Here is a 13,399-nt window from a genome sequence, read left to right as displayed (position 1 = left end):
CAGAATGATAGAATGGTTTGGGTTGGAAGGGACCTCAAAGATCATTTAGTTCCAACTCCCCTGCCATGGGCAGGGAAACCTTCCTCTACACCAGGTTGCCCAAAGCCTCATCCAGCCTGGCCTTGAACACTTCCAGGAATGGGGCATCTACAGCTTCTCTGGGCAACCTGTTCCAGTGCCTTACCACCTTCAGAGTGAATTTTTTTTTTTCTTATATCTAATCTAAATCTCCCCTCTTTCAGTTTAAATCCATTGCCCCTTGTCCTATCACTACATGCCCTTGTAAAAAGTCGCTCTCCAGCGTCTTACTCTCTCTGTGCAAGCCTGATAAAGTACTTGAGATGTTTCTCCATGCACTCGGGCTATCACACAGGTTTATGACCAAGAAATCTGTGTGCTTATCAGTCAGTGAAAGCGGGCTGGTCTTTGCTGGTTGCTTCTATCACTGCTCTTTAAAAGGTGCCCATCTTGGGGTGGGTTCTGCCTTCATTCAGTCTAAAATGAGGTTTTTCACTAGTGAGCAGGACTGGTTCCAGCAGGCTCAGGTTTACACTCTAAGTTTCTCAGTGAGAAAAAAAAAAAAAAAATCCCTTTACTGGGCACAGTGTTGGCTGAATGCAGCATGCCAGGTAACTGAACCCACTCCTGCTTTGGTTTTGGACAGGTTAGAGGGAAAGCCATGAGCCGCACTGGGCAATAGGCAGCGGCTCTGGCAGGGCTGTTAGGGATGTGCCTGCAGTGAGGGATGTGTGGGGCATACACTGCTGCTGAGAGCTGCCTCGACTCAGTTATTTTTCCCATGTGATCAGAGGAAAGCTGGTGCAGCCTTGAGGAGCCTTGGCTGGAATTTGGAAGGCCTAAATTTAGGTTTCAGCTTTGATACAGGCTGCCTCTGGGACTGACTTTCCGTGTCCTGCTGTCGGTCTGTTCCCCAAGTGAGTGTTATCCCATAGGGATGCTGAAAAATGTGATATGTTAAAGATGGTATTGCTTTAAGGTTACGTTAAATAATGTAAAAATCCATTAAAGGTTTAATATATTAAAGATGGTGTGCCTTAACTAAAGATGTGAGGCACAAGTGTAAGGTGGTTACTCCAAGTTTTTAAAACCATAAAAGTACCAAGTTTGTAGTGTGTTACCTTTAGGGTGTGTAGAGCAGGGCAGACTCTTGGTCTCAGTTCCTAACTGATTCTCCTTTTTCCTCCAGCCCAGGTGATGGTGGGGAAATGCTCTGTGAAGGGTGGTTTTGTTCAGTCGTTGTCTGACATGTCAAAACTCATCTGTAAACTCTGTGTGTGTTTATTATTACAGGGTGGATGCTTGAGAGTGGAGGATAAGGTACAATTGTCTGAGACCAGTGGAATGGAGGCCTGATGTAGATGGAAAGATGGGTAAGAACTCGATTCCTCTGAAGGAATTAATTTTCTGCAGCCTGATAATTTTTGTTGGGGCTACCAAGCATGAAGATGGAGTGAGAGAGATTGCCAAGATGATCTGGATGAATATTATATTGCTTTCTAATACTTTTTTGCCTTCCAGTGGTGCCAAAATCAGACACATTTTCTTCTTACCATCAGTGTGATCTGTCTTCCAAGGAAGCTTCTGTTTCAAACAGAGCCTGAATCTATTGCTTTTCTAATCAATGACCTGGATTACTTGTACCTTCTCCCTCTTCCACTGAAATAGTTGTGTATCAGATGCTCTGTGGTGCTGAGGGAGACTTTTTTTTTAAATGGAAATCATTTATAGCTCTGGAGGTACATAACAATCTTGATCTTGTCTCTGCTTCTGAAGAAAATTTGTTATGTCAGAAATCAGAACCACTTGGAAGTGCTGGACTCTCAGTTTTAGCAAGTGAATAATCACATCAGTGGTGGTGTCTCACATGAGCAGGTGATGTGTGAGAGCCCCGGCCTTCTTCATCTTTCCATGCCATTGGGCATCAAACTTAACTCATTACTCTTGCAAAATCATACCTTACCTGCACGAAAATGTCCATGTTTTGCTACTATGCTTGTAATCTGTCACACAGGTGGGACACGGATGGAGGGATTGCCTGGTGTCTTCCCATCCCTGCTAAAGGGCTTCACAGGAGACACGTGCCTTACTGACAGCAGCACTGCTGGGTTTGGGAATCAGCCAGCATTTCATGCATTTATGAGCATGGCAAAGTATGAGAAAGCTCTTTGCAGAATGAACATTGATCACAAAAACAATTCCAAAGCGGTCTACAAGCCGTTTTGGCAGCCAGTAGCAGTTCTAGCAACTGTAGGGGTTTCTACTCCTTTTCTTTAATTTTCCTGAAAAGAGGAAGCGCAGAAGATTGAAGAACAAGGCCAGGTTCTACCTCACGTGGGTGTCAGTGCTTAATTAACATGTAGAGCTAATTGAGCTTGGATTGTCCTGTTAACTTCACCAGAAGAGGCAGGTTACAGAGGAGCCTAAATCATCTCCTGAAATGGCTTCCTGACCTGGTGACCCAAGAAAAATAATACCAGCAAATTGAAGAGTTGTCCTTAGAAACTTGGTAGAAAAGTGATTCAGAGTTTGATAGTGGTTTGAATTAAAAAAAAACCAAACAACAAAAACCCAACCAAAAACCAAAAGAAAAATGTGCCACACCTTAACTGTTTGTCCTCCTCTGTGGAGAAAGGAGAAAAGCAGTGTTTACCCCATCCTGGTTTTACCTCTCTGTTTTTTTTTGATCTTTTTCTGTTACCTAGAAGAGAGATTTTGTGGGGAGAGGACTAACTTAAAGCCAAGTTAAAAATTAAAAAAAAAAAAAAAGGAAGGGAAGAGAAAGTCCAGACCTTCTTTTTCAATATGAAGAATGACAAATTTCAGTTTAAAATCCCTGGTGAAAAACCCCAAAATTTTTAGAGACATTTTGACTTGGAAGGTGAAAGCCACTCCTTTGTTGATGCAATTGGTTTTACTTTAAGTAATAGAGTTCAGGCTCACTCTAAGCACTGGTAGGGAATGAGTTGCTGACTCCAGTCCAGTTCTCAGCAGATAGTCAACATGGTGACTTCTTTTACAGAGACTATGGTTGCTGCAAATTGCTTGAGGTGCCTTCAAACTGTCATCTGTAAACATTACATATAAGGTAATGCACTGGGGAAAGCAGTAATTGCAGGAATACTGTAGTGAAGAGAGCGGCCTTTTGCAAGGCATTGTGACTTTTTTGGGAAGGCAAGCTGAATTGGTAGGAATCTTGTGCAGATTTGCAGTTCTGCTTACGCTTATGTGTGGGTCGAAGGTGCTGTGCATGTCCCCTTCCCCAAATGTCATTGCCTGGAGCGTTGCTATACCTCGTTACTAACATAGTGCCAGTGCCTGTGGAAGGATCAGTTGGATCTGCTGGGCTGTGTTCAGAAAGGATCATGGTGCAGTCCTGAGTCTGGTCTCTGGCTTGACTGTTGGGGTGAGATGGATGAAGTGATGCGTATCTTGATCAGCGTTACTGAGTGAGTGTGTTAGTTCAAGGATTGTTGCAACAGCTTTACTGACGCACAGAAAATCAGGCTAAATTTTGAGGTTTTACTGGTTTAACTTCCCACTTTCTTTTATAAGTGTAATTGTTCCCTCTATGGATTGGGATTGGAGAGCATTTTCAAGGGAAGAGCAGGGAATTTGCAGTCATATCATTGATTCCCTTTTGGTAGACCACAGAGGAAGTGTATTGGATGAAGTGATCTCTGAAGGTCCATTCCAGATCTACCTTTCTTCCTAGGACCCTATTTATAGTCTGCTCAGTGTCTCAGAGTTCAGCATAGGACTGTTCACTCCTGGACATGTTCTAGGGAAGCTGCATGACCTTGTATGGAGACCACAAAATAAGAAGTGGGGACTTCTGGCATCTCCGTGGGCTGCACCTCTGACATAGCAGTTTGGTTGTGTCATGCAGTGCAGTGGTGCTTGGACTAGCCCTCTGCAGCCGTGGCATCCAGTGCTGCAGGTGGGTTGCTCTGCTATTGCAGGTTCAAGACCTGTATCTCTGCATGTGCCAGCTCGGGGCCAGCCTGAGCAGAGGTCCTTGGTTCTGGGTGATCCTATGATGTGTAGACATGGCCATGACTGTGTCACTTGTCGCTAATTCTCTTAGTGCTGTCTGTGAAGGACCTGGACACCTCTCTGCAGGGTAGATGAGAGGGCTGAATTTCGGAGAGAAGAGCAACTGGGTACATAGGGTACCAGCATAGGGTCTTGGGACAGAATTGTTCTGGTTTTACTTCATGCTTTGGTCTTCAGTAAATCACTTGAGTTCTCATTTAATGTCGTCCTGAGACTGTTTGCTTCAGATGTTTAACGGTTGTATTTGTACTGAAGCATTTGACTCTTTCTTTGATGGAAAAGGAAGGAGGTGAGATGAGTGGGATAAATTGTAGGTGGAAATGACGTTGTAATGACTTCATGATTTCTGGAGGGAGAAATGTGGTCATGCTGTAGGTGTTCAGTCACTACTTGAGAAGCTGACCACGTTTCCTGAGTGGGTCAGGTTGTGGGTATGGAGGTGAAGTGGGGTAAGGTGACTGAGCATGGGTCTGAGACAGACATCTTCAGAAAGGCTGGTCCCTAGCACACCTCTCTGGACACTGATCATCCAAAACGGTGCTGGAGCATGAAGTGGTTATCTGCTGACAGTTTGGTACTGTAAGTCCTGCTGGATGGAAGAATAATGGACTCCTTTTTAACATGGCTATTGGGTTGCCATTCTTCTCAGGCCTCAAAGAATCCAAGTGATATGTGCTTCTCACATTGGCTTTCTCAGCCTTGATAATGGGAGAAAAATTGGAGTGGAGAACATGGGTCCTAAACCAGGATGGCCCACCTCTCAGTCCTGGCACAGAGCAGTTCTTTGAGCTTTCAATCCGTTTCCATCTGCCATCTTTCCACTAGAGTCCAAGACGTCTTTATAATTTGATTAAAATGTAGCTGTGCACCAGTGAGTGCATACAACATTTCTTAAGATGTCCACATCTCCAGTACAACACAGTGGAAGGACTGTGATCAATGGCAGTAAAAAATTCCTGTGTTTGAATATGACATCACAGTAATGTAATATTATAAAACTGCAGAAGTTGGTGTAAAAAGCACCAGCATGTTTATTGCCTAACTTTTTTTTTCTTTTCATTTAAAAATGATTTAAGTATTCTTAAATCATTAAGAATGTGTTGGTTACGCAACGCTGTGTGTGTACATGTGTGTTTCTGATGCCAAAAACTCCGGGAATACTTATCTGTTCTTTTCAGTGTACGTACATGTAACTCAAAGGTTTAGGTCTTCGGTACTTTTCTGGAGCAAGTGTGACTTTTGCTTCAGCAGAAAGGGAATTTGAGGTGCGAGAGATGGAAGAATGATGCTTATTTACAGTGTTGCCTTGACAGAGGGATGTGTTTGGAGAAGACGACTGCAGGCTGGGCTGGCAGAAGGCACAGCAGCTTGCTGAAGGAGGAGGGGGCCTGTTTGCACAGCCATGATCTGGCCATTTAACCCAATTCAGTGTTTTTTTGGGGGGGGCTGTTGAGATGAAGAGAACTGCCCTGGTTGGTGGGGGAGAACAGACGGACTCTCCCTATCTCTGTGCACACAGATGTTGATGTCTCAGCAATCCTGTGCCTTGTTTTCCTCATTCCTCAATTGAAGGCAATGGTGTTGCTCTTCACTTGCTCTTTGTATGCTGAGAGCTATTAGAAAAAATAATTCAGGTTTAATTGCAGCAGTTCATCTTACAATAAGGCACTGTAGGCTTTCCTGCTCAGGTTTTTGCTGGTTTTGAGAGGTATCGGAGTTAAGAGGTGTCAGTGTCTCCTTCTCCCTTTCCTGGCACTGCGCCCATTGCACCCAGGGCTCCTGTTTAGGGTCACACCAGGTGCTTTGGGTACCTGGGGAATGCGGGACCAGACCTGCATCGCTGTATTTGGGATGTTGCAGCTGTTGCTGCAGCAACAGATTAGGAGTTCACGGGCTCTGGGCTGTGGCTTCGAGCATTGGAAGTAGCTGGGCTGGGAGGGAGAAAGAGGTCTTTATGAGCCCACAAATAACCTTCAAAGGTATCGGAGGCAGTCAGGGGAAATAACTTGCCAGTTATGTTTCTCGCTGGGTAAACATTTTTCTCCTTTAAAGTGTGCTCAAGACAGCTACAGATTGTGGGGAGAGGTATTATCTTTTATTAGACCAAACTGATAGAAGTGGAAAAAAACAGGCTGCCTTTTAGGCACATAAGCCCCTCTTCTGAAGGAGCACATTTTAAGCTTAGCGGGAAAACAGGCTGGAAAAATTGCCCTGAGTTTAATTTAATTATGTTAATCCATTAAAGGAAAAGGTAGCTAGTGTCTGTGGAGCAAAGGGCAGGTTAGCAAAAAAGCTGTGAAAGTTTGTTGTGGGATGAGAGAGAGAAACCAGTACCTGGCACCTTTGAAGTGGTGAGGAGTTTTGCAGGCAGATGCTGTGGGACAAAATGCATCGTGCCATAAACCCAAACAACCTCTCTTTTTTTGTTGCTCAGTGGAGCTACGAGCATACAAAATTTTCTTAGATGTGGTTAATTTTGCTTTTGAAGAGTCTAGCTCCTGCTTGCAGCTCTCCTAGACTAACTTTAATCTGCAAAAGCAAATGAGAAACAATGGATTTGTCCAAGAGGCAGAGATTTAGCGTGGCTTATCTTGCAGCACTCTGCTTTCATAGGAAAGCCCTGGCTCTCACTGCTGTATTTCTGCCTCTGCATCCCGTCTTCCCCAGGGCTGCAACTGGGAGCCACCCAGTGTGGGAGCCTGTTCAGGGCTGGGAAGCCTTCAGCAGCTGGAACAGTCAAGGCTGGGTTAAGTTTCTCTCTGATGCTCCATAGGGTAAATGCTTGCGCTTTGGCTACTGGAGATTTGCTTCTTCAATCTTCACCATGCTTTGGATCTCTTCGTGAGCTCTGGGAGGCTGAGGTGCGCTCTCATCGTTCCCTGCGCACCTGGAATGGGATTGCAGACACAGCCTGTGTTATGGTCCCTGCTTTGCAGCCAAGTTTAGAGGTGATCAGAGGCAAAACAGCCTCTTGTCTCCTGCTTCAGGATCCAAGTTGCTGGCTGGATATGGGGGACAGCACCTGTTTTCCCCAACTCTTCCCTCTTCATCAAATCTTCCCCCCTCACCAAGTGCCACCTGGTTTTAACCCAGGTGGTTGTCCCATTAGCTGAGGAGGGTTGAAGAGTGTGGGATGCCAGGGCTGGAGCCCCACAGGTTGTTAGAGGGCCCAGCAGTGCTGCGCTGCAGGAGGAGAGGAGGCCGTTTTTTGTGTCTGATCCTGTATCTGAAAGCCGTGGGATAAACCCCACAAGGGCAAAGATTTTTGCCCATCTGGAAGCTGTTCGACTTGGATAGCCACCACCATGTATGGGGGACGTGTGGTGGTGACAAGCTTGCATGGGGATGGGGCCCTGGAGGAGGGTGACACCTTGCAGAGCATGGGAAAACTCTGCCAGTGGCTCTGGTCTCGTGGAATTTTACTGTGCATGGCACTGTCAGAGGGATGGCTATTTTGGGAGTGGAGGGTTGTAGTGAACTGCAGACGTAGCCCTGCTTTTCCTCCCTGCTGAGCTAAACCAAACACCTTTTGGATCCTGAGTCCTTTTCCGTTGCAAAAGTCCCCGGTGAATCTCTGGGATGAGGGTAGATCTGTATCGTGTCATAGCCCTTCGTGTTCGTCACGAGAAGTTTCTTGGATGATTTGTGGCTTAGCCTCTGAAAGTTCTGCTTAAGTGATAAAACTTGCTCTCGAATGCCCTTGAGAGGTTTTGGTTTTGGTGTTTGCAAGGTGCTGGTCACTTGGCGTTTTAAGGGCATTGGCTGTTGCCGTACCTGAACCGAGGTGAATTCCCAGGAATCTTACCTTAGCTTTTGATTGTCCTTGGGGAAATTCAGAGGGCAGCAGAAGTCCTTCATTATCTCACACCCTGTATCTTAAAGACGTTATGACATATTTGTTTATTTGCCTGTTTACGATCTTTTGCTGTTTTCTCCGTGCTCTAATAGGCATATTAAGAGCCCAGTCACTTAGCATTACGTTGGAGGTGTTTGCTTGTTTGTGTACATGATTACTTTGGGGACTGGTTGGGTCCTGTCCTTGCGGTGATAAGAACTAGTTGTATTTGTCACATACAGTTTTGCAAATTATAATTTTAAAAAAAATTTGTTTAGCTTTTTAAAACAGTTTTTTGCCTTCCCCTGAAGCCCGTTCCTGAGCACTAATTTCTGGCCCCTTTTGCAAGGGAATGCAAAGGGAAGGGTTGTTTTTGGTCTAAACAGGTTCTCTGATCTATTGACTGTGCAATTTTACCAATAGTTGTATGGGTCACTGGAGACATAGCATGGGGTAGAGGAGGAATAGGAGGCAGGAAGTCTCAAAATGAGCTTTACCCCTGAGAAAAGGGCCTGTGAGATAGTATGATGGTACCCTAAAACCACAGATGCTTCATTGGGCATTTGATGCGACGGACGTCTGTAGCTGTCAAAAGCCTCTGATGGGTTTGGTTTTGTGTCTTTTCACAAAGCAGTTACTGGTTGTGCTGTAAAAGCAAAATTCAAAATCCAAAACGATGTTGTTTATGGAGAGTAACCGTTTACCATTGATTCGTCAGGTAAGGAATTAATCATCTTCTATACCTGTTAGATGGTGCACCCTTTAGCATCATAATTCCTTGATAAGGAGAAACGTGCTTCCAAGAAACCCCTGCACCTCACAGCACCAGTTATCTGTGTGAGTTTCTGTGTCCCAAGCCTAAGATGTCAGTGAGCAAACTCCTGCCAAGAAATCCTGTGTATCAGAAGGGTCTTTCCTCACTTCCTCGTGTGTAATTGCTGTGTTCGACCTGCTTAGCTGTGCCCTGCCCTCGAGTCGTACACAGGGCTGACCTTGCCATCCCTTGGGTGGGGTTGCAGGAGGGTGAACGACAGCAGGATGACAGCAGGATCCAGCTGCTGGCAAGCCTTCGCTGACTTGCAAAGGGAGCGTGCTCCACTGGTGCGTCTGCTGCAGTGCACAGTAATCTGGACTGGGGGAGGATAATTGGATAATTTTTCTCTTTATCAGATAATGGGCACTGCTCCAGACAGTGGCAAAATGATTTGTTCACGCGGGTTTAATTTACATGGAGGTTTATCTGCACCTCTGTCAGTAGGTGGATGCATGCAGCAATCTGTTTGCCACAGGTCATTCACAGACAGCCCTTCTAAGGCGGGGTGAGTTACAAAACAGTATTTGTAGCTGCCTGTGAAGGTGTCTGGGTCCCTTCTTTACTTGATTAGGGGCTTTTGTTACAGTCCAAGTCAGGCTCTTGAGCTTCTAGCTCACTGGTCTGCTTCCTAGTGTTGACTGAGAAAGTCACCGTGACTGTGTTTACTTAACTAATTGATCCCTTCTGCTACTCAGACTCATAGAATCATTTAGGTTGGAAAAGACAATCTTAAGATCATCGAGTCCATGCTGTCCTGCTACCTCTGCCCCTGGTACTTTGTGCATGGCCGAAATCCTGATGGCAGTACGTATATATTGAGGGTGTTTGCAGGTACTGAAGAAACTCAAAAGTCCTCATCTCTCTTTCCATCTGACAGTTCAGCTGGAAGAGGACATCAGTTCATCAGGACAGAGGCTGCCCTTTGCAGGTACTGAGTGATGCTGAGGTAGTGAGTCTTGCCTTTCATAGAATCATGGAATGGTTTGGGTTGGAAGGGACCTCAAAGATCATCTAGTTCCAACCCCCCCTGCCATGGGCAGGGAAACCCTCCACTACATCAGGTTGCTCAAAACCTCATCCGACCTGGCCTTGAACACTTCCAGGGATGGGGCATCCACAACTTCTCTGGGCAACCTGTTCCAGTGCCTCACCACCCTCTGAGTGAAGAATTTCTTCCTTAGATCTGATTGAAATCTCCCTTCTTTCAGTTTAAAGCCGTTGCCCCTTGTCCTGTCACTACATGCCCTTGTCAAAAGTCCCTCTCCAGCTTTCTTGTAGCCCCTTTAGGTACTGGAAGGCTGCTGGAAGATCTCCTTGGAGCCTTCTCTTCTCCAGGCTGAACAGCCCCAACTCTCTCACCCTGTCTTCATAGGACAGGTGCTCCAGCCCTCGGATCATTTTCGTGGCCTCCTCTGAACTCGCTCCAGCAGCTCCATGTCCTCCTTGTGTTGGGGACTCCAGAGCAACAGTTTCAGTTGAGGTTCTCTTTGATAAATGATGTGTCGTATACCAGTTAGTCAAATAAACGTATGTTTTCCAAAACTAGAGAAAATGAAAGGCTGATGTCCTTTGCAGGCCAAAGTTAAGTTTGTCAGTGTCATAGTCACATGGCTGCGTATTTCTTTTCGCTATGTTTCGTTACCTTTCAGTATTTTTGTCACTGTATGTTCCAAGTCTTGCCCTTTTGAACGGGCTTTTACTGCAGTTGTATCACCTTCCAGAGAGGTGGATGCTGGTGTTGGAGGCTGCTGCTGGAATTTACACAGGCGCAACGGCTTGAAGTGGGCTATCAACATCACGGTTGCGAAAAGCACGTTGGGATCTTTAGTGACCACGAGTGGTCACGTCTGTGGTTTTATGTTGGATCCAGGCGGAAGTGTATGTGACAACATGCAGCCCCTTAGCTACATGCTCCAGCCTTGCTCAGTAATGACTCAGAGAACGATATTCTTCCCTTCTGCAACGCCCAGGATTTTTCCCCGACTTTTCCCAGCCCCAGCTCTGCCTGGTGTGTGAGAGAGGCCGAAATCAGAACTTGCCGTGTTTTACAAGGCTCTGTTTTACTTCTGCAGGTTTTTCTGTGTGCTCCATCCAGCTGGTGCTTTTTTTGCACTGTTGATGGAAGCCGCTTCATGGAACTACCGTAAACTGCCTCTTAGTAATGACCTATTAGTGAAGCCAACAATAACAGCACTGTCTAGACCATCTGAACACAGCTAAATTATTCCTTTGTCCCTTCTTCATTTGCTTTCTCTCCTGACTGTTGAATTGTTTTGGGTGGTCCATGTTGACCTTCGGGCTTGCTATTTCTCCCTTGCTTTTTTTTTTTTTTCTTCTCATCCAGCAGTGAGCCTGCTGTACTAAGACTGAAACTCCAGGTTCCTTTCTCTCGCACGCATGCTGGAACCGAAGCCACGTAGCAGCACTGGAAATGTGTGTCTGAAGGGCAGAGAAATGTGTCATCTTGTGGCTTTTTCATTTCACTTCGTGGCTGGTTTTGCTAGGTGCTGAGTGCCCTAGATTCACATTGGTAGTGCCTGGCACCTGTGAGTCTTAAAGTCTTACGAAACTGAAAACTTGATGATAGAAGAAGATATTCTGATTTTTATAAGATCTTGACTAAATGAATCAGTGAACATGGTAAAAGTATGAACCCAGCCTTCCCATGTTCACTGTAGCTGCACTGGTCATTGCTTCCTGGGAGCGCTCTTGGCTTACTATTTCTCGATGTTCCTCTGCTCTATATAACTATGAATATTTCCCCTAACCCCCAAACTTTTTGGAAATTAATATCTTTGAGACCTCTATTTTATTTGGTTGGAAGGTGGTACTTGGTTGGATGGGCTCGCAGCGTGATCAAATGAACTTTGTCACAGGAAGATAATTTTAAAAAGCATGAAGTTGGGGGTGGTGGTGGTAAGTGGGGAAGAAAGAAATGAGTTTTCTACCAAGGGACATAACTGAAAATAAAGAAAGAGGTGACAATGGAAGAAGAGATACTGGGGACAAAGGGACGGTGCTAAACACAATTGATTTTTACATTTCGCTTTTGCCGTCTGTGTAATCAGCTTTTCTTTGTCCTGCTCTTCCATAGTAGAAATACTCCTGTTTACATGTCGTGCTGGGGAGAGAGCGGGCTGTGTTGTACAAGTAATTCACCCTGTCAACCTACAATCCCTTAAGTGGATTTATACACAAATGGTGCAAGAGTGAAGCTGGGCCAGAAGGTCGTTCAGGAGCAAGAAGCTGTGCAAAGTCAGTGGTTTCCATGAGTTTCCGAGTCCGTCTGAGCTCTGCAGATACTTCATCGGTGTTGTGCAACTTGCAGCTGTTTTGCTCTGGAGTCGTGGGAGAGCCTGGGAAGATGTTTGCTGTGTAGTCTCAATGCTGCCTTCTCACAAGGCTGAAGCTTACTTGGGTCCTGCCAGTGCTAGATCAGGAGAACCTGATCTTGCGTGTCTCTTGGGCACTGGATTCCTATCAATTCTCTGGCATTTTCCACTTGGGAGAGCTGTCCATCCTGCACCCTCTGCTCGCTCGAAGCAAGCCAAACAGAGCGAGCAGCCTGTGACGCCCCTTTCACTGGAGAGGCTTGGGAGTAGCATTTGGTTTTAATTATCCAGTGAGTTTCAGTGCTTGTTTGAATTTTGACTGAACTGGCTGAGCTGGCTGCTTGTTTCCATGGAACAAAGTTCTCCACCCTTCTTGGGAGTCAGCTTGGAGACCCCAAGAGCAGTAATTAGGATGGGCAAGAGGCTTAGTCTGGAAAGCATCAGTTCCTGTGCAAAGCTGTCATGGAGAGGACTGGGAAGTGTCAGTCAGTTTTGCAACCAATGATGCAAATTGTGCTCCTGCAACTCCAGAGCACAGTGTGGGTTTTTTTGCTTTGTTTTGAACCGTTGAGGCTTTGGCCACTCTGAAATTGCAGTTCTCTTGGACTAAAAGCACAATCTCAAAAGTACTTAACAAGCTACTTAAGCACAAGTGGAAATACATCATTTCCTTGAAGTAATGTATTTCTATATGCTTAAGTTGTGTTCTTTCACGTTCCAGCAGCAGAAAACAACCTTTTCTGCCCATATAGGGAGAAGTTGTCTTATCTTATTTTGTAGCAGTGATGGCATGGATGTGTATTTTGTTTTTTTGACAAGTAGCACTCATGTTTATAATAAAAAATTATCAGATGTTCTTCAGAATACTGTCTGGCATTGGCTTTTTAGTAGATGCAGCAACAAAGATGCTGAGTTGACAGCCTCAATATTAGAAATACCTTCTTTTTCTCTTTTTTTTTTTTTTTTTTTTCCCTCCCTAGTACCTGATTCAGGACAACTAGGGCCCAGTTTTACACCACTGATTCTGGGCTGATTAAGTTGATGGTTGGGTATTTCTGAAAAATGGACTAAGTTTAAGCAGTCACTGAAAGTAGATGGATGTTTCTTGCTTTGCTATATTGGGAGAAATGCAAAAGGACGCTTCTGGCAGAGATGTGTAGCCTGACTTTTAAGGAAATGTGACTTTCACAATCGTGCAAGTGGGGTTGCAGCATCAGGAATTTTTAAACCTATATTTGATGGACTTGGAAGACTGCGTTGCAAGAAGTATTGACAAAATTGATGGATAGGTAGAGGAGGAAGGCTCACTTACTGCATTGAGGGCTATATAATATAAACCCAAGC

The 13,399-nt window shown here is 45.2% G+C and overlaps 1 protein-coding gene across 1 annotated transcript in view; it reads left to right on the top strand.

The window, feature by feature from the left end:
• Window positions 1–1,372: 1,372 nt before the first annotated feature.
• The window catches only part of LOC104379019 (mitogen-activated protein kinase kinase kinase 3), a 57,341-nt gene continuing 45,314 nt past the window's right edge, over window positions 1,373–13,399 (top strand). The window contains exon 1 of the mRNA XM_086614643.1: window positions 1,373–1,391. Coding sequence (XP_086470769.1) covers window positions 1,388–1,391 — 4 coding nt within the window. The 5' untranslated portion in view covers window positions 1,373–1,387. The remainder of the gene's footprint in view (window positions 1,392–13,399) is intronic.

The sequence above is a fragment of the Tauraco erythrolophus genome, chromosome 7 (assembly GCF_009769465.1).
Source record: "Tauraco erythrolophus isolate bTauEry1 chromosome 7, bTauEry1.pri, whole genome shotgun sequence".
Classification (NCBI taxonomy): Eukaryota; Metazoa; Chordata; class Aves; order Musophagiformes; family Musophagidae; genus Tauraco; species Tauraco erythrolophus.
Note: the sequence above shows the minus strand (reverse complement) of the source record. Positions and strands in the feature narration are given on the sequence as shown.